At 33.7% G+C, this 22579-nt stretch overlaps 2 protein-coding genes across 2 annotated transcripts; one reads left to right on the top strand and one right to left on the bottom strand.

Annotated features, from left to right (window-relative positions):
• Positions 1 to 1193: 1193 nt before the first annotated feature.
• On the top strand, positions 1194 to 19316 carry LOC134681037 (fibrinogen-like protein A). The gene is made up of 8 exons (XM_063540412.1): positions 1194 to 1595; positions 2197 to 2265; positions 4250 to 4330; positions 5822 to 5896; positions 13335 to 13468; positions 15610 to 15706; positions 16988 to 17149; positions 17993 to 19316. The coding sequence occupies exons 1-8, from the start codon at positions 1412 to 1414 to the stop codon at positions 18253 to 18255; spliced, it is 1065 nt and encodes a 354-aa protein (XP_063396482.1). The 5' UTR covers positions 1194 to 1411; the 3' UTR covers positions 18256 to 19316.
• Positions 19317 to 21097: 1781 nt separating this feature from the next.
• On the bottom strand, positions 21098 to 22279 carry LOC134727712 (uncharacterized protein K02A2.6-like). Its single transcript, XM_063592096.1, has one exon. It carries the CDS (start codon positions 22277 to 22279, stop codon positions 21098 to 21100), a length of 1182 nt encoding a protein of 393 aa, XP_063448166.1.
• Positions 22280 to 22579: the final 300 nt, after the last annotated feature.

Genomic DNA, 22579 nt, shown 5'->3' on the forward strand with positions numbered 1-22579 from the left:
ATTTCAACTATTATGTCTGTTTGTTTGTTCACACATCGTTGTCAATATAACGGAATTTTATGCAACTCTCATATAAGTGGTTAAGCTAGTAATAACACTAGATTTAAACCCTTATTTTCTACATAAGACAATGTCTGTATCAAGTCAAAATTATGACACATGTTATCCATTCGTTTGTTGCGTATCAGCTTTTGATATTGCCATTTAGTAAAGGACTTTTCATTTGAAATTTTCACCGGAGTTCGGTATTTTTGTTCCTTTACTTTTTAGTTGTATAATGATGCTTTCCTGTTTTAAAAAGACATGCTGGAAGCCGTACGGTGACAAGTTGTTGTTAATTTCTGTGTCTTTTTGTGTCTTTTTGAGAGATGTGACATTGACATCATACCTCATCTTGCGATGTAGTCGGGATTTTACACAAATACTGGTGTTATCTGGCCTCTCTACGAAATCCGAAAAAAAATTACTGGTGGTGTTTATTGGTGATGCTCTCCTGTTTAAAAGAGACATGCTAAATTTATTTATATCTTTTAAATAGTGTTTCTAGTTGACGTTTTGAATGAACAGTTGTGACAACGTTGTTTAGATGGACGTCTGGACGTGTTTTTTTTAGTTACCTTTGACGTTGTATTTATGTAATTTACCATGTTATCACAACGGTAAACTACTAAATCATGATGTTTTAAATGGTTAATTTACTTTTAATGGGTTTTTTTTCGGGTAAGTGTCCATTCACTGGTGTAATCCAGTTCTATTACAAGTTCAGAAACCTCATCAATGGCTGTGTTTTAGTTGTACAATGTACATTGGAGTCAATAAAATAGCTTTGTTGTATTGATGTAATGTTGCGATGTTGTCACAGTGGCAATTACTGCACCATGTTATAACAAAGTGGTGACTTCTTTGAATTGTTTGTCGGGAAAACGTTAGTGCACAAATACTGGTGTTAACCGGCCCCTCTTCGAAATCAGTTGTGAATAGAAAATTGTCAACTGTTTGTTAAAAGCATCTAACAAGATAACACTTGTGTTTAGTGGTTCAATGGGCTGCTGTCATTTACATATATGATATAATGTTATTCATCACATTCATGTGTTTGTGATCAGTTTTAAGAACGACTTAAAGTCCATCGTCTTATTAATGTAAATAAACGAATTTGACCCAGTGTATTAACCAAAGCGCTTAAAGATTATCATCGTCGGATGTAACTGCTTGAATGTGTATTATTACGGGATGTCATTTTATAAATCCTTACTTGGTACTCTTAACAAACCACGTTCAAATGTAATTTAAGTACCATCTGGAGAAAAGTAACGTGTGAGTTTTAAAGTATATACACGTCACCTCACCACCTATGTTTTAACCTGATTCTGAAGTAAATAGTAGACCAGCGTATACTGAAATAGATATAATGGATAATTTGGGTATGGACGAACATCTCATTGAAAGTCAGAAACGTACATTCTGGGTTCGTAATAGAACATTTATATACACTGCTGGTGGTTTGATTGTTGGATGTTTTGTAACTGTTGGAATAAGTTATCTTTTCTTCTCTCTGGGAAAGAACAATGCACAAGGAAACGTTCAGACAAATGGTGAGAATTTTTTCATATTTCTATCTACTCTATTTATGATACTCTACTAAAAGCAACGCTTTTGTTATTGAATCCATGGTTCAATTTTTGCCGTTTTCTTGACATGAATTATAAGGTTTTTTTAAAACTTATTCACAACTAATTAAATCGTTGTGCAAGAGAATACTTAAAAAAAAAGCAGAGTTTAATTATAATACGGAAGAACTAAATTTTTTCAACCACTTGTTGATCCATATATGTAAACAAAAGTCACATGATCGATTTAATTATATCCGAGGGGCGATAGAGATAGAATGACGTTATGAAATACTCAGACAACTACATTACATTTATTTCAAGATATCAATTGGTTCAGCATGATGGAGATTTCAATTGTCGGGCTGTGAAACTCAAATTTATATGAAAGCCGGGTTGGAAGATATTATTTTAAAAATGTACCTGTTGTGAAATAAATCCAGAGAAATTTAGAAAACTTTTTTGATTGTGCTCCCATTTTGTTTAATTTTGAAATAGGTGTCATTACCTTTTATTGGTCAAGAAAATATGACTGTTTACGACTTGTACATGTCTGTAATATAATAACGTTTCGATTTTTTTGCAGTTGGATCAATGAATGCAGCACAACGTCAACAAAGTGAAACAATTGATGGAAATACAACGATAAGTAAAGGTAATGAAGTTGATCTATAAAACAAAATTGTATACTAATTATATATTTAATAATTTTATTAATTGTCATTAAACAGCTATGTTTAAACTTTTATTGCCACAATGTTTGTGGCAATACAATTGTAAACAAACAACAACATAAAAAACAAAATAATGTATACGAAAGTTAAATCAATAGACATAAAACCATAAGTGATAAATTTATAATAATACGATATTCAATATCCATGTTACAATACGATCTCTGTCCTCAATTCTAATAACCTTTTAATGAAGATGGATATATAAAATAATTTTTGATCATCAGGAAAATGAATAAAACGTTTATCATCTAATTGTTTATCATTATATAAATTTTGTCTGATATTTTCGTTCATCCTGCAATAAAAAATGAAATGAAATTCATCTTCGATGACTTTGCAGGTTTTACCCAGTCTTTGTTCTCGAAGAATTTTATTATAACGATTATTTTCTATTTCAAGACCATGCATGGTCACTTATACGAAGTTTAGTAATTAATAAGAATATGTCTAGATACATATGTTCTGTAAATGACACAAATATTTATGACACATTAGCATATTTTGTTATAAACTTGATACTGCGCATTTGATATATATTTATCTTAGTTCGATGGTCTCGTGGTACCTATATCTATAAATAACTATCTAAGTTCGATGGTCTTTCGGTTTCTAGCTCGTCTCCAATGTGGGATGTCAAGTTTTGATCACTGACTTTTAATAGTTATTGACCTTAAATGACGAATTTTACAATTTGGTTTCATGTTTTGCCTCCCATCTTGAAAATTAAAATATATAGAGGAAAATCGATGTAGCAAATAGTTATCAAAAGTACCAGGATTATAATTTTATACGCCAAACGCGCGTTTCGTCTACATAAGACTCATCAGTGACGCTCAGATCAAAATAGTTAAAAAGCCAAATAAATACAAAGTTGAAGAGCATTGAGGATCCAAAATTCCAAAAAGTTGTGCCAAATACGACTAAGGTAATCTACTCCTGGGGTAGAAAATCCTTAGTTTTTCGAAAAATTCAAAGTTTTGTAAACAGAAAATTTATAAAAATGAAAGTGTGGTAATCCAAAAGCTTCAGCGGATAAATGATTCAAATCGTCTTATGATCCCATTTAGGAATGTTTACCCCTGAATAAAGATTTAAATGATTAATTTGTTTTACCGTTTTTTGTGTTTTGGGCAAAACTATTGAAAATACAGAGAAAATGTAAACAGAAAAGATGATCAGCAATACACGATCATGTACTTTATTCTAGTCCATAATGTTGGAGAGCTTCCATTTTTGAAGATGTACATAAACATACACCTAGTTGAGCTATATGACTCTTTAGAGCCTTTAGTAATGCATCCATGGCTTTCATAATTTTGGAATTGACAGCGTTACTGATGAACATAAATAAAACGAAATGATGAAAGTGTGGTTTCTTTTTATGACTAGTAGCACAAAAGGGCACAAAATAGGGAAATACAAAAAATAAAAACAAGCACTTTATATTAAACTTCGACTTAAGTTTTTATTAATAATTGTATTTGTCCTATTGTAGTCGAAAAATATATATAACAGAGTCGGTGAGTGCATCCATTTGAGGCAGTTATAACTTAAATTCAAATACCTAATACAAATATTGAAGAGCTAATAAAATAAAACAAAAGACCAAAGGTAAAGAGAATATGACAACGAATCAGAGCTATGTATAAGAAGATAGATTACTTCAGTTAATTCTCCTAGGTCAGGAACACATATATTAATTGTGAACAGATGAAAATATTACCAAACAAAGTATATCAATAGACGCAATACACCAAGGGATTGTTGACGATTAGAATCTGGTAGTCTACAAAAATGTACTTGGTTAGCAAATAAAAAGAAACGGAAATACGTAGGTATTCAACACCCTAACATTTCATGCAGATTCATTCTTAAGGAACTAAATAAAATTTTATTTTTCAGATAATTATATTTTATACTCAAAAGAAGATCATGCTGAACTAATTGCTTTGCTCCACAAATTCAAAAATGAGAGCGAAAAAGGTAAACACATATGAACGTTATGGTTTACTTTTATAAATTGTTATTTGGATGAAGAGTTGTCTCATTGGAACTCACATCACATCTTCCTATATATCTATGTAAAATAGAAGATGCTGTATAATTGCAAGTGAAAACACTTTCCTCCAGACACCAAATGACATAAAAGTAAGCAACTATTAGAAATGAATAAACCCTTACCGTATCACAAGTAAAAAAGATATCTCCACTTTATCTGCCAAATGGCATTAACTAAAACAAAATATTTTAAATACATATCTTTCAAAAACAGTAGCATATTTTTAAAGATCGCCAACAATTGAATCAATAATGTTAGTTTCCATACATTTTTCCCCATTGTGCATAACTCTAAAAATTGTTGTTTAAGGCTAATTTTCGAATTTGTATGAAATATTGTGGATTTTAAATTTCTGTCCACTGCAAAGCAATGTTTGAAGCACACACATTACTCTTCAAGTTTCTTGCAAAATATGTCACAGGTTTATGATTTAAAAGGTCACTAACTGTCAAATTCGTGTTCACCGATTTGACTTAAATTCTCATATTTGATTTATAACCATGTAAAAAGTAAAATCACAAAAATACTGAACTTAGTGGAAAATCGATGCGGAAAATCCATAATCACATGGCAAAATCAAATAACAAAACGCATCAAAAACGAATGGACAAAAACTGTCATATTCCTGACTGGGTACAGTCATTTTCAAATGTAGAAAATGATGGATTAAACCTGGTTCTATAGCGCTTACCCTCTCACTTTAATGACAGTCTCATCAAATTCCGTTATATTTACATTGATGCGTTAAATAAACAAACACAATAAATAAAATATTCAAAATATGGGTACATATGTAAAATATTTATATCTAAAATATAAAAAGTCTTAAATAAACAATTTACAGGACATAGGCTCGATTTTATGTAGCTGCGTTTCGTTCTTTTTTCTAGGTCTGTTTAATTTTATATTATAGATTAAAAATATATGTTAATCGTCGTTTTTAATTGTATAAGAATGATTTCTGAAGATCGAATCGGTCAATTAAATGATTCACCTTTGTTTCACATTCTTTTCCTTTGAACAACCGAACACGCACGATTCGTGCATTTTCCATCTCTATCTTAGAGGTTAAATTGAAGTTCGAATGAATACGGGTTCAAGGAGGTCGAATTATTGACTTGCAAGGGAATACTAATCATCAATGTTTCTGAGCTTTAACAAAATTAAAACATACTGACTGCTAAAAGTGAATTATTATTTCACTATTTCCCTTAAATCATACTTTAGATTTTTTATATAACCTATCTTGTTTATTGTAGCTAGTGCCACTCTTACAATATTTTGTTTTCAATTATTGATTATAAATGTATGCAGTAATGCTTGCTTTAAATTGTTTTTATCATTTTGGTTTTATTACTATGCCTCAAATGTCTAAAGAGCGTTAAAATTAAGTATGCATAATCACTTATTTTCAGCTTTACTATCAATGAAGGATTCCAAAGAAGAAATAGTTAAGCTGCTAGCAGACATAAAGAACAAAACTTCAAACAGTATGTTACATATATGATATACGCGTACTCTATTGATACATTTAACATTTTTAGATTTGTATTCCATACTTGTGATACATGTAGTTAGGAAGGGTGCAGTTAAATGGATTTCAGTATGCAAGTCCGTTCGTCTTCTTTTTCCTATCGGTCGCCTTACACTGGAATACCAATCTCCTCAGCAAATCTAGTGATCTTCTGTAGGGCATCCACTGATCCGTATAGTTTCTCTTTGATTGTTGTTTCTGAGTGCCATATCTTCTCTCTGAATTCCTGATGGATCTTGCATGACTGTAAGAGGTGTGCCGTATCCTGCTCTGCTTCTCCACAAGTACACATTGGAGATGGGACGACTTTCATGATTTTGTGTAGATGTTGGTTAAGTCTGTTGTGTCCTGTCCTCAGTCTGAATATGATGGTTTGTTCAGATCTTGTGAGCTGATGGTAACTGTCTTGTTGCTGTGGAGTGTTGAACAGAGATTTGATAATAGTCTTCATCTCAGTGATACAGGCTGGATTTTCTTCCTGTTGTTCAGCACCATTCTTTGCTAACTTATCAGCTTGTTCATTACCCCAAACTCCACAGTGTGAATGGATCCACTGAATTACTGTTGTCAGACTTTTGATGTTGTATAAAGCTTGTAGGAGTTGAGGTAGTTTGTCGTTCTTCAAAGCTTGTTGCACATAGAGGGCATCAGTCAGGAATACTACAGGAGTTGTATTATCGATTTTTTTTATGGAGTGTGCAGCATGAGTAAGGGCTTGTTCTTCAGCTTTGTAGTTTGAACAATGTAGGCCTGTTGGTATTGCCTCAGATTGTTGATCTCCATTTGGGTACTTAATGTATATACCGGCCCCTCCTTTTGTTGATGCACTTGTAGCAGACCTATCTGTGTATACTCTAACCCAGGTTTCTGAAGGGTACTCTTCTTCATCTTCAAGCATGCTCATTGTCAGTGTTTTATTTACATTGCTAGTCTGTTCATATTTGGTGGTAATGAGCGGAACTGAGGTCTGGATGGTGACATTTCAAAGTTTATCTTCACACAGGTCATTATCCCGTGTGAAAGCTATGGGTTTTATATATTTAGGTTGTTTTCTTTGTAATGCTTTTGTCTCTAATGTAAAGCTGGATCTTTGGAATCTGCCTGATGAGAGTTGTTTCAGTCTAGTATTTATTGGGTGGTCTTGTGAACACTGATATTTGGTGGCCTGTATCATGGCTTTGCACTCCCTGCTCCTACCTAATGGTGGTATGTTTGTAATATCCTCCATACTTTATATTGGTGTTGATTTATAGCACCCTTGATGATACGTAGTGCCTGAATCTGAACTTTGTCTAAAGTCTGATGATGAGACTTGGCTTCAGTCATCCATGTGCTAGATCCGTATTCAAAGTGTGGTCGTACATTTCTTTGGTAGACAGATTTCAAGATTTTTTCATTTGCACCCCATTTTGTTCCTGCAAGTCTCCTCATGATGTTCAATTTTCTCCTAGCCATAGCTTCAGTTGATGTTATATGTTGCTTCCACCTCATTCTTTTGTCAAAAGTTACCCCAAGGTATGTTTGTTGGTCTTCCATTTTAAGTGGTAACATACCACTGCTTAGCCCATGTGACTATCATATCTAAGGCTGTTTGTATTCTGTATTTAGCTGTAGATGCATACTCATCTGAGCAACATAAAACAAGATCGTCTGCATAAGGTGCTGATTGTTCCCCTTTTGGTAGCTCTGGTACTATGTAGTTCATAAAGAGTATGAATAGAGTTGATGGCGATACTCCTCCTTGTGGGACCCCTTGTTTTAAGAGTATTTTCTATCCACATTGCCCATCTACCAGCACTCTTGCTCTTCTACTGTACAAGTTACATTTGGTCCATTTGTACATTCTTCCACTTATGCTATATCTATGCATTCCATTCTCCATCTATCCATACCTTATCAAATGCTCTTTGAAGATATACAAAGACAGCCAATGTTACTTTCTTTGATTGGAAGGCTTCTTATACTACCTGCGATAAATGTGTAGTCTGGTCTTCTGTGCTTTTGCATTGCCTAAAACCAGCTTGATCGTGTCCAATAATGTTCTCTGATTCTAAATACATGTGCATGCGCTTGTTTATTATGCGCTCCAACAATTTACAACAGCTGCTTGTACGATAACTTGAGGATTTTGACTTGTTCTTTCCTTTCTTCAGTATTGGCATCATTATTGCTTCCTTCCAGCATTGTGGGACTTGATAGTTATCAAAGGTACCAGGATTATAATTTAGAACGCCAGACGCGCGTTTCGTCTACATAAGACTCATCAGTGACGCTCAAATCAAAATATTTATAAAGTACAAAGTCCTTGACCTTGTCTCCAGCTAAGATTGAATATGTCCAGCAAAGTATTAAAGGGGCACTAGCTGTCAACTTCATGGTCAATGATATGACTCAAATTCTCATATTTGATTTATAACAATGTAAAACATTTATCCAAACTATCAAAAGTCTTAAATAAACAGTTTACAGAGCATGGGGTAGATAATATAAAGGTTAATTTCGTGTGTATTTTACTTCAGACGCCATCTAATTAACTATCGATTTGACCTCAGATAACCATATAAGCGATATAAACATAAATAATGATATGAATAGATTAAACCAACACATGCAATTGGATTTTATATAGGTCTGTTTGATTTTTTAATAGATTAAACATAGATGTTTCTCATTGTTTTTAACCGTATAAGAATGATTTTAGGTGCCTCGAATTAGTAATCAAATTATTTACCGTAGTTTCACTTTCATTGTTGACATTCTTTTTCTTTAAATAACCAGTACACGTACAATGCATGCGTTGTCAATCTCTAGCTAGGGGTTAAATTGAAGTTCACATGAACACGGATTTGGAGGTAGACTCATTCACTTGCAAGTGAATAATGTTTCTTAGCGTAATTTGACAAAATTGAACCTTTTTGGCTGCAAAAAGCGAATTGTTTTTTCACTCTTTCACTTTCATTATTGATTGTTTCATTTCAGACATTGTGATGTCAGTCTGCATGATCTCATGTGCTGGTGTTTTCTGTCTTTCTCTAATTTCTGTTCTTATCTTTTTTTTTCGTGAGGTTGGAATGTTGGTATTGCTAACTTCTTCATAACCTTTTGCAAATGCATTTGTAGCAGCTTTTCTTTCAATCATTTAGTTGTTTTATCCTTTTGGCCTTTACTTCCCTCATAATTAAAAGCTTTTGTAAAGTTCCACAGCTTTGTTGTATCCTTCTCCATATTCAGAGATGATTTTTTTTCTCCATCCTCTTCTCATGCATTCAAGTTTTGTTTTGACATGTTTTACCTTGCTTTGTTGGAGTATGATGTTATTCTCCTTGCTGGGGTTTGATTCAGCCTCTTCTCTTGGTCTTGTGAGTGCATCATGTGTTTCCTGAATTTCATTGGACCAGTATGGCTTGTAGTCCTTTCTCACACCCCTTGGTATACTTTCGTTTGCCGCTCTAACTATGCTTGCATTGAATATCTTGACAACATTGTTGATGTTCTTTCCTTCGGTAACTATGTCCTTTGTAAGTTCATTGGCTCTTGTTTCAAATTTTCTCTTCATGTAATTCCATCTTAGTAATTGAGCATTACTAGGTGTTTTTGTTCCTCTGATTAATAGTATAACTGGGCGATGGTCACTGCCCCCTTATTGGTCAAACACCTTTATACTGATATTCTGGTGCATATCGTCAGTACAGTAAGCTAGGTCTGGTGTAGTTGTAGTGTGCCATCGGCGAGAATAGAAGGTTGGATCATTAACAAGAATAATATGGTGTTCATCTTGCCAATCTTCTATGTTTTCTCCTCTTTTATCTATTGTGTTGTATCCCCAGCCATGAGATGGGCTGTTAAAATCTCCTACCATTAGAAAGTTACTGTCTGATATCTGTATGGTACCTAGGGAAAGTTTTTTTTATCATTTGGACAGTAGAAGTTGACAAAATTGTAAGAGCTTTGCCCGATGGTGACTTTGCTTTCAAGATATTCTGCTTCCTCAATAAATGTTCTAATCGCTGTGGCATTTATGTTGTTTCTTACTAGAGTCATAACACCTTCTTTCTTTCTTTCTTTCTTTTTTGTCACTGCTGAAAACTTGGTATCCTCTGACTTTAAAATTTTAAAGGTTTTCCTTCTTGCAAGTGTGTTTCCTGAATACAGCAGATGTAAACATTGTTTTCATGTAGAAAATGCTGCAGCTCATCTTTTTTGTTAGATGCCCCTTCTGCATGCGAGTGCATGATGTTAATGACTGGTTGTTCTTTCAACTTTGGCTTGGTGTTTTTCCGACCAGTAGCTCTCATTGTTCGTCCCCTGACTCTACAAGACGAAATAAAGGTGCCTCGCCCTTAACTTCTGAACAAATGTTCTGATCCTGGAAGTACAGGAAGGAAGGATGTCGCAGATTCCTAATCTGGATTTTTCTCGAGGTTGTCTCCTGAAGCCTTTCCCTGTCATAAGGGTATGGACGCAAGGCAACGGAGGTTTTGAGTCAAGTTTTCCTTCTCCTAGATGGGCTACCCTCCAAGGTTGACGAGCCCTATCTGCCCAAGGCTATCTGGTTTTGAGGCACCAGTGGATCGCCTGCGCCCCTTCTCCAGTCAGTTGAAACAGTTCCACCAGGTTAACAGATAATAAACCACTCGTGAAGGTTGGAGTTGGACTTTGGTTGTCAAAATTGACAAAATTGAACCTTTTTGGCTGCAAAAAGCGAATTGTTTTTTCACTCTTTCACTTTCATTATTGATTGTTTCATTTCAGACATTGTGATGTCAGTCTGCATGATCTCATGTGCTGGTGTTTTCTGTCTTTCTCTAATTTCTGTTCTTATCTTTTTTTTTCGTGAGGTTGGAATGTTGGTATTGCTAACTTCTTCATAACCTTTTGCAAATGCATTTGTAGCAGCTTTTCTTTCAATCATTTAGTTGTTTTATCCTTTTGGCCTTTACTTCCCTCATAATTAAAAGCTTTTGTAAAGTTCCACAGCTTTGTTGTATCCTTCTCCATATTCAGAGATGATTTTTTTTCTCCATCCTCTTCTCATGCATTCAAGTTTTGTTTTGACATGTTTTACCTTGCTTTGTTGGAGTATGATGTTATTCTCCTTGCTGGGGTTTGATTCAGCCTCTTCTCTTGGTCTTGTGAGTGCATCATGTGTTTCCTGAATTTCATTGGACCAGTATGGCTTGTAGTCCTTTCTCACACCCCTTGGTATACTTTCGTTTGCCGCTCTAACTATGCTTGCATTGAATATCTTGACAACATTGTTGATGTTCTTTCCTTCGGTAACTATGTCCTTTGTAAGTTCATTGGCTCTTGTTTCAAATTTTCTCTTCATGTAATTCCATCTTAGTAATTGAGCATTACTAGGTGTTTTTGTTCCTCTGATTAATAGTATAACTGGGCGATGGTCACTGCCCCCTTATTGGTCAAACACCTTTATACTGATATTCTGGTGCATATCGTCAGTACAGTAAGCTAGGTCTGGTGTAGTTGTAGTGTGCCATCGGCGAGAATAGAAGGTTGGATCATTAACAAGAATAATATGGTGTTCATCTTGCCAATCTTCTATGTTTTCTCCTCTTTTATCTATTGTGTTGTATCCCCAGCCATGAGATGGGCTGTTAAAATCTCCTACCATTAGAAAGTTACTGTCTGATATCTGTATGGTACCTAGGGAAAGTTTTTTTTATCATTTGGACAGTAGAAGTTGACAAAATTGTAAGAGCTTTGCCCGATGGTGACTTTGCTTTCAAGATATTCTGCTTCCTCAATAAATGTTCTAATCGCTGTGGCATTTATGTTGTTTCTTACTAGAGTCATAACACCTTCTTTCTTTCTTTCTTTCTTTTTTGTCACTGCTGAAAACTTGGTATCCTCTGACTTTAAAATTTTAAAGGTTTTCCTTCTTGCAAGTGTGTTTCCTGAATACAGCAGATGTAAACATTGTTTTCATGTAGAAAATGCTGCAGCTCATCTTTTTTGTTAGATGCCCCTTCTGCATGCGAGTGCATGATGTTAATGACTGGTTGTTCTTTCAACTTTGGCTTGGTGTTTTTCCGACCAGTAGCTCTCATTGTTCGTCCCCTGACTCTACAAGACGAAATAAAGGTGCCTCGCCCTTAACTTCTGAACAAATGTTCTGATCCTGGAAGTACAGGAAGGAAGGATGTCGCAGATTCCTAATCTGGATTTTTCTCGAGGTTGTCTCCTGAAGCCTTTCCCTGTCATAAGGGTATGGACGCAAGGCAACGGAGGTTTTGAGTCAAGTTTTCCTTCTCCTAGATGGGCTACCCTCCAAGGTTGACGAGCCCTATCTGCCCAAGGCTATCTGGTTTTGAGGCACCAGTGGATCGCCTGCGCCCCTTCTCCAGTCAGTTGAAACAGTTCCACCAGGTTAACAGATAATAAACCACTCGTGAAGGTTGGAGTTGGACTTTGGTTGTCAGAGGCTGTATGAGACGCATGCCGAAAGGAGCATTTTCATGGAATTGAAAACCCAATATCCCAACTCCACCCCTTGGCTTAACAACGTTTTGGAACTTTTCCGTTATATAATCATCATTTTCTATCTCATAAAAAATATTATCAAACTTCACGTATGCACGTCACATACAATATTTATATTTGACTTCATCTAAATAATGGCAAATACGTATTTCTTATTTAACCTGAGTGTACTTATTTCACTCAAAGGCTCAAACTTCTTAGAACAGGAAAATAATGTAAATTTACATACAGTTGATTGTTATTATTTTCCAAACTTTTGTTTTATCCTAAAAAAAAAATAAGAGAACTTAAACCCAAGTGTGAAAAATATATTCATGTTAAATGCCCTCTTTAACAAGGTTTCTATTGTATTGTAAGCATATGTTCTATATACCAGTGAATATAAAAAAAAAAAGCGTACGTTTGGCCGTGCAGGATACTAGTATACAATTTGGTGCCTCGTGTAGAAGGTGTGACCAATTTTTATCCCTATCCAATATACCCTCATTATCAAGTGGCAGTCTAAATGTCCTCGACCTTTTTTGCGGAAGACTCCTTTTACAGGATCCATCTTTTATATTTATTATCAATTTTTTCTCATCCTGAGAATACATACATAAATATTTGCCACTGTTAATAAACCAACAATCAAGCAATCAATCATTAATGAAATGATTACTATTCTTATTTTATTAGAAATAATTTGACTTATTTGTAGATCTTTCCTGGTTGGACATTTTTGCTGCTATTTATAGTAATAATAGTTATCTCGTAATTACGCTATAATTATCTCGTAATAACGCGATAGTTATCTCGTAATCAGTATGCGAGAGTTTTCTAATTGTCTTTATGGGCCTTATAGGCTTTCGTATATAATGTCCTATGTCACACTTTTAAAATTCCTTTTTATACAGATGACGTAATGAGAGATTGTGTTGACTGGCAACAGAGTGGTATGACAACAAATGGTATTTACAGTATAACACCAATAGGATTCAAACCATTTGATGTGTACTGTGATATGACAAATGATGGTGGAGGATGGCTGGTCAGTAGTTATAAATGCATTATTAATGTAGATGAGTAGCAAATCGGATTTTAAGTCGATCTCTACAAATTTATTGAAAGATGAAGTACATAAAGCCCTAACATCGCACATTTATATTAATTTATTTTTTTACCCTCAGTACATTTCTGTGTTCTGAACATGTTTTATACCAATTAAAACTCAAGCTAGACTCCTTTCTTCTTTGCTCTAAAGAAAGTATATACATATAAGAATATGTGGTATGAGTTACAATGTGACATTTCTTAATCCAAATCACAATTTATAAAAGTAAATCATTAAAGGTCAAAGTACGGTCTCCAACACGGAACAGCAAGCTATGAAGGATCCCCAAAATTTCTAGTGTAAAACCCTTCAAACGGTAACACCAAATAAATCTATATAAAGAGTTTGTTTATATTTTATTTGTTTATTTGTTTATTGTTTTTGTTTTCGCTTTTGTGTTTGTGTTTGAGTTTGTGTTTGTTTTTGTTTTTGTTTTTGTTTATTCTAATTTCAGAAATAAACTATTGTTGGAGATATATTTACTTTAATCATAAAAATCTCATGCATGCACAAAGAGTTACTCTAAACATTCCATGCATCCGAAACCACATTATTACACACAAACTGGTACAAGTAATGTTCTTACAACCGGTCATGTGAAAGCGACAGTTTTGAACATATAATTGAATTTACCATGCAATGTCATAAATTCTTATTGCTATATAACTGATGTTTTTTTTCCAGTTCATTCGAGTATGAACTACTTTATAACTTCAAAACTTTATAATAGCTGCAGTATATCATGTTCACGAGATTGCGTGTGCAATATGATATCCTGTGCGGTCCAAATTATATAATAGTACTACAACAAAATTTTCTAAAATAACAACACGATACCAAATGTTTCAAACCATTGAGGATTATTTGTCTAATGTAATTCTGCAATAAATTCCACGAAAAATCGTTCTAGTAAAAAGTACTCGTACATTTTGTAAGTCATAAACATTTCAGTATAACGTGCGATCCCATTTTGTTGGAATATTTTTCGTAAAAACCCCTCTGATACTTGAAGTAAGAACGCAATGTTCATTTCCACCAACTTGTTCATCTCTCAGCTACTTGTCTACAAATATAATTATACTCATGTCATTTATAACTCGCACATAACTTGAAGGAAAGAGAATAGGGAATGCAATATTGGGCAATATTGGGCAATATGCGAAAACACATTATACAACAAAAACTATATGAAATATCTAATGATAAATGGAAGAAACCCATTGCCTTTAAATATTGTTCAATCTGTTGATACTTGCTGAAACAATTTCCTGTTAACATAGCGCTAATTGCAAATAATGTCATCCTATTTTGAAGGTTAACGGACTCCTTTCAAAATTAACTTAACAATTTACTATGTAATTATTATAATTTCCCGTACGTAGTTTCATTTTGTTACCTAATAAGATCAGCTTATAAAGATGTACCTAATCTAGAAAAAAGTAAAATCACAAAAATACTAAACTTAGAGGAAAATCAATTTGGAAAGTCCATAATCACATGGCAAAATCGAATGATAATACGCATCAAAAACGAATGGATAAGAACTGGCATATACCTGACTTGGTACAGGCATTTTCAAATGTAAAAAATGGTCGATTAAATCTGTGATTGATACTTCTGTTGACAAAGTAATTTTCAAAATTAAAAAGAATATCAACAAAAGATGTGGTTTCATTGCCAATGAAGTCAAATTTCAACCAGACACCAACGAAGATGCAATCGACTCTACGAAACCGGCATGGCCTTCCCATTGAGTAAATCATACAGCGCATAGTTGGCTATGAAAAGCTCCGATATAATCGAAGATGAAACTAGTCAAACGAGTCAAGTTCACGTACAAAACAATTTGCGAAAATCAAATTAAATAAACCAACTTCAAACACAGGCTCCTGTTTTGAGACAAGTCCGACATAATGTAGCAAGGTTAACCCTATTGGATATTATACAAAACTATGGATAAAAAAAGCAAGAAAAAAAAGCAAAGATTGGGAGGAAATATAATTCTGCGGTGATGACTGAGTTTCACAACAACGGATTAATTTAGATATGGACAAACAGTTTTGCTTCTTTTTTTACAGGTTTTTCAACGGAGAATAGACGGCACAATAGATTTTTTTAAAGATTGGGTGTCGTATGAAAACGGGTTTGGTGACATCAATAGGGAATTCTGGTTAGGTAATATTTTTTTAAACATTCAGAATTGTTTTTAGATCTTTGTTTATAATGCTACAATGAAAACATAACCTGTATAATGAAACTATTTTTAAATTAATTTATTACAACAAATGTATATAATATACTTATACAGGATAGCTAAAGCTTATGTATCCAGGTAAGTAATATTGTGACTTATTGTCTGCATGCAAGTACATTATGTGATAAGTCTAATTCGGTGATGTCACATTCGAGGAAAAGAAGACTTGATTTTGGGTACGAGAATTTGCACATATTCGTTGTCATCTGCGTCTTAGATATTCCATAATGATCACCCAAATCGTGTTGACATTCGTAAAACTTAGGAAGTTGTTCCTACTTGATATTTGCAACACTATATTAATGAAACTATGAAAAAAAACCCGAAAGCTCCGGAATATCTAATCAACTGAGAGAAACACTATATATATGAAGGAGCTGCGGGAATGTTGCAACATATATATGAATAAATAACAAACAATTGAAATCCCATTACCTGGTAATAAGCAAATGAGAAACGCAAGTTATATGTTGTATGTTAATGACGTTTGAAATATCTGTTAAAATAGTATATTTTAGATCGATAAGTTGCAATACAATTAACGGTACATGAATTCTTCCATTTTGTGTACGCCTTTTGTTTAAATTAAGAATTGAATGCTTCTTTTTGTAAAATCATTTGATGTAAAAGCGTTGACCGAAGTACATTTTGTATGAAGCGCTTCATTCTAAAAATTGTACGCACGGTCAATTCTTTTACAACCCTATAAAATTACTAAATAAATGTTTTCAATACTTATAATATATGTAATTACATTTTTTCGCTATAATCATTAGTCCACGATTACTATCAAGTTTTTCTTTTATTAACCTGTGCACTTTATTTTTGAATCGGTTCATAATCATGCATTTTGAAATGAAGAATGACGCAAGATTGTCGTTAGCCAATCAAAATAAATGTATAATAATGAAACACAATATCTGAACTAACTTAATTATTGTTCAAATTAAGTTCTAAATGTATTGAGGGTTCAAGCTGCCATTCTACTTGAAAACTATACCATTAAATGTGATACTTATAGTATTACAGTGTTACAATATTACTTTCTATTACACTGATGCTCGTTAATATGTCACATGACAGAGTAGTACTTTTTTATAAACAATATATGTTCATTACTTTTAATTAGTAGATTATGATTTTGTTACAAATCCAAGTACAGTATCGATGGGCATGATTTTTTTTACTAATTGACGTTCCAGGCAATAAAAAGCTACATGTACTCACACAAGAACCGACAGAACTTCGAGTTGATGTAATGGCCTGGGACAACGAGACAAGATACGCTAAATACTCAACATTTAGGCTCGGTGATTCCTCATCAAAGTATACACTTTATGTAGAAGGTTACAGTGGAGATGCTGGTAAGAGCAGACGATATTATTCCGAATAATTCACAAGAAGTATCACGATTTAGGATAAGTATGAAAAATATAAAAGTGTGATATATACTTTGATGAGTCATTATCCTAAAGATGTAACACAATAAAAGACACAGTGAGAGTTTAACATCTTGATAAAATATCGAACTCAAATATAATCGACTACAATAGTTTTTTCAGTTCATAAAAAATTAAGAAAATCTGCTAAGTATCAACTTTCCTCTCTATTCAAACTTTTCCTGAATACTTCCGTCGCATTTCTCTCAGGAACTACATTACATGGATTTCTGAAATTAAGTTTCGAGGTTTATATGAGTCAGTTATTCTTCCTGTTTACCGAACATTTGTATCAATTAACTCATGACAGCCAAGTTGAAATTTTCGTAAAATTTTCCCAAGGACCTAAAATACAAGGATTCCTCACTGAACAACGTCTTATTTACCGAAATATTTCGGCGGGGTTATCATCAGGTGATGGTTGGTCAATTTGGACGAGAGGATATTCATTCAGTATTAACAAAATTAATAGTATAAATTTATTTCACCAGATGAGAATTTCGACAAGCAACATATCTTCAGTGATGCTCTGGGCCAAAATATTTAAAATATTTAATCTGATACACGCATTTTAGAATTAATAAAGCAAAACAGAATAAAAAATAAAGTTCAACCCTTATAAGGAGCTATGCTTGATGGAGAAATACAATTCTTGATTTACAATGATCTGAAATTTTAATGAAATTGAAATTGAAATATAAATTATAATATTATAAAAGAAAATATGGATAGTAAATACATTTAAATTTGTATATGTTTTCCTTGCAGGTGATGGCCTAGCTTTACACCACGAGGTGAAGTTCAGTACGCGCGACCAAGATAATGATGTACAGCGTAAAGACTGCGCCGGGTCAAATAAAGGTGCATGGTGGTACGAGAACTGTAGCCATTCCTCTCTCAATGGCCAATATATCAAAGGAACCGATGGTGCCGCGATGGTGGAAAAGAACATGGGTATCAATTGGGAAAAGTTTAAGGGTGACTACTACTCAATGAAAACTGCATCAATGAAGCTTCGCCGGAAAGTTTGATCTGTGACTTCATGTTGGTTTTTATATTAAAGACACACTTCGACGATGCATTAAATGAAAAAAAGTGTTAAAGAAAACTTAATAATGAATAATACTTATACTGAATTTTATTTCTTTGATATTTAATACTTTTTTAACACATGCATTAAATCCATTTTCTATGTAAAAAAAATGCCTGTACCAAAATAAGTCAGGAAAATGTCAGTTGTTGTCTTTTTGTTTCAGCTTTTAGTTTTGCAATTTGATTAGGGGCTTTCCCATTTTGAATTTTCCTTGAAGTTCAGTATTTTTGTGATTATACTTTTTTCATAGTAAGCATTTAGAAAAATATAAAACAACAAAGAGAAAATGTATCACCAATCTTCCCTGTATCTTTTTCTCGTTAAGCAAAGATTTATTCGGCCTTTTCTCACATCTCTGTCCTATTGTATATTGCGCCATTACTTCAGATATATACAAATGTATGTCTTTTTTTTCTCTCAAATCTGTCCCTTTTAACGTTATAATTACCAATGAGTTTACGTCAGAATGATCAAATCGTCATAGGAGAAAGAGAAATCAGTACGAGTTTATGTTCGAATTAAATTGATATTTTAAATATCAGGAGCTTACAATTTCTCGCATAAATTATAAAATCAAAGCATTTTCTATCCTTAACAGTAATTTGTCAGTCAGTTCTTACCTTATTGTCAAATTACTATATTTTTGTTTAAATCAGAAACATTTTCTTTGCTTTTTCGGTTCTTCAAATATGTAACAAATCATTGAATGGTAAACGGTGAACAAATTTGAGTTCTCATTAGTCGTTACTGTGTGTCTTTTCGTTTTTGGTTTGATGTTTCTTTTATATTTCGTTATTTGTACTGATCTGTTGAGCAAAATGTATTCAAACGGATTTTTTTTTAGTTTACACTCTTTGTGAGGTGTTACAGCGATCTCAAGTTAGGGGACAGTTGAGCGCTTGACCTACACCGCATTATATATGTCCTTGTCCAATGTCTCATTTCTGAAAGCCTACTTTATGTAAAGGACACGGATTTGAATAAACATACAGCCCCACTTGTTGAGTTTCAATATGTTACAGGACAAATATTTTAGTAAACGGACACAGATTTGATTATTATACTTTACGTTAAAGTGCCATATTTTGATTGGCCGCGGTTAACAATGTTTTTTCGAGGTAACAGTCTGCTCTATCACCCCCTCAGATATGTGTTATGTTTATAGTGTCATTACGTCACATAATAGATTTGAGGAAAAGACACGTATTTAATGATGAACATGGCTTTGACTCATGACATTAATGCTGCCAACATTTTATAGATCTAACTTGATAAAACTTTGCAAAGTGTGCATGCTTAAATCAAAATTAAATTTAAAAAAAAATGCTCGTTCTTTTTGTTCATCCTTCTCAAATTTCAGGTTGATTCCTGAAGATGTGTTTTTGTGTCTCAATATTTAAAAAAACCAAACCGATAATTCCTGTAGTGTTGTATAACCTTTTTTTTAAAATCCCGAGTTATTCTAATCTATATTTATCTTTCCACTTGTACATGACATGTTATGATATTACCTGCTTTAAAGTCAACAAAAGACATTTGATAGGTCAAATACGTTTATAATCTTTTAAATGTCGAATTGCATAATTTTGTAAAGACGAAAATACTTCCTAGGAAGAACCGTATTTGACACAACTCACCTATTGGCGTATTTATAGTTTAATCATAATTTGTTAAGCCTAAGTGTCAAGCACATCTATGTTATCATGGGATAAAAACTTAGTGAGTGTTTAAAAAGTGAGAGAAAAAATATATAAATTGCATGCGTCCGACGCGTTTTTCTAAATTTACTTAGTGGTTTCACCAGGAACGTGAAACAACTTCCAAGGGCTCCACGAAACCTCTTTCTACATTATTAACATCTATTTTAACAGCAATCACAGAAGGGTTTCAAAGTTATTGTGAAACTACCTTTTCTAGAGGTGGTGTGAATCAAATGTGGATACTTAAAAATTCAAAAGATCTTTTAGAGTACAAACAATCAAACTCTCTTTCATCTTGTTATAGTATTAACGCATTTGACTTTTTTACACTTTACACAAGTATTCCACATTCTGTAATATTCTCTGAGGCCGTATATATATGGCGATAATAAGAATGACAAGAAGCAGGTGTTCATTTGTATTCCACACGAATAATATATAAAATAATATATGGGGTTTACATAAATCATGTCAGACTGATACCAAAGTAACTCAAGAAACGTAAATCAAAGTACGTTAAGTACTATATATAAGAATAATAATACATCTCCCTTCTCAACACAAATAAAAATAAAATAAAATGTACAAGCTATACAAATACAATAGACACATTCAAATTAATGTTCCAATATAAAGTCAGTGTTCAATAATTGTCCTAGCATAATAAAGTTCATAACACAAGCATAAAAATACTCAAAATGCATGTATACACCATATATGAATTAGAAAAAATATGCGCATATACAGGCAAATACATTGACTCAATGATTTTAGGCTTTACTTTACGTCCAGATCTTGTAATGTATAAACCATCAGAAAGAAATTGTTGGGTTTCTGAAGTTTCTGTATCGCTCGTAATTTGGGGCGAGTTATTTATGTTCAAAGTAGGTTCGGCTACTTCAGGGGGAGTTAAGTTGCACTGCGGTTCGTAACGAACAGGGGCATTTTCAACAGTAGTAAGGGGTACGTCCTCTCTGATTCCTATTATATGACTTCTATTGAGTCTATAAATACCACCATCTTGACTTTCTACGATGTAAGACCTACTAGCAGGGTGTTGGCTAGAGATAATAGCAGGTTTCAGAGTCCATTACTTCCCCTTATTCTGACAGAATCTCCGGAATTTAAAGATTTTAGTGGTTTTGAGCCCTTGTCATAATATTTTTTTTCATAAGACTTTTTACAATCAATTTTATTCTGAACTTCGTTATAAATAGGTGTTTTTGGTATAAGTCCCTCTTGAGTGACAGGTAGAACTGATCTGAGTTTTCTGCACATCAGTAACTGTGAAGGGGTATATCCGATATCCAAAGGAGTTGTGCGATGCTCCAAGAGCGCTACATATGGGTCCTTACCATCCTTTTTACATTTATTAAACATGTTTTTTACAGTTTGTACCGTTTTCTCTGCCAACCCATTAGATTGAGGGTAATGGGGACTGGATGTTACATGTTTAAAATCCCATTTTTTCGCAAATTCACTAAACTCTTGGGATGAATACTGATGACCATTGTCAGAAACAACGGTCTCAGGAATACCAAGTCTAGAAAATGTTCCCTTCAACTTATTAATAACAGTTGTACTTGTAGTACCATAAAGTTTATGGACCTCTAAATAGAGACTATAATAATCAACTATTACAATGTAATCGGCATTATTCCAATAAAAAAGATCAGTTGCTACAACTTGCCAAGGATATTGTGGAATTTTGTGCGGTTCTGATGGTTCTTTAACATTAGAATTTCTACGTTCCAAACAAACTGAACACTTTAACACCATGTCCGAGATATGCAATGACATTTTAGGCCAAAAGAGAACATCACGAGCTCTGCGAATACATTTCTCTACTCCAATGTGCCCCGTATGAATTTTGTCTAACATGAGGGCCCTCAAACTAGTTGGAATAACAATTTTGTGTCCCTTGAAAATAATACCACTATTCACAGAAAGTTCATCTCTATGGTTCCAAAATTCTAAAATTTGTGCTGGGCATTCACTACGACATTGTGGCCAACCTTCAAGAATAACAGATTTTAAAATATCAAACTGGGGGTCTGACAACGTGGCCTTTTCGATTTCCTTTATCTTTCTATCACTAATCGGTAGACTAGAAAAAATCATGTGAACTTGTGCCTCAAAACTATCAGAAAGACCAGGGTAAGTGTCCGATAGAAACTTGCGCGACAGGGTATCAGCCACGGGGATACATTTTCCGGGCAAATGCACAACATCGAGTTCATAACGCTGTAACCGTAAAATCATGCGTTGCAATCTTGCGGGGGCGTCTAATAATGGTTACTTCATAATTGAAACAAGCGGTTAATGATCCGTTTCAACCCTGATACTACGGCCATAAATGTATTGGTGAAATCTGGTACACCCAAAAACAATTGCGTACATTTCTTTTTCTATCTGTGCGTAATTTATTTCTGATGTTGTTAAGGATTTTGAAGCGTAAGCTACCGGTTTGTCGTCTTGCAGAAAGATTGCACCTAGACCGTATTTGGATGCGTCAACTTGTAAAGTTAAGTCTTTGGTCGGGTCATAATAAGAAAGAATCGG

This window comes from Mytilus trossulus, chromosome 8, assembly GCF_036588685.1.
Source record: "Mytilus trossulus isolate FHL-02 chromosome 8, PNRI_Mtr1.1.1.hap1, whole genome shotgun sequence".
NCBI classification, from domain to species: Eukaryota; Metazoa; Mollusca; class Bivalvia; order Mytilida; family Mytilidae; genus Mytilus; species Mytilus trossulus.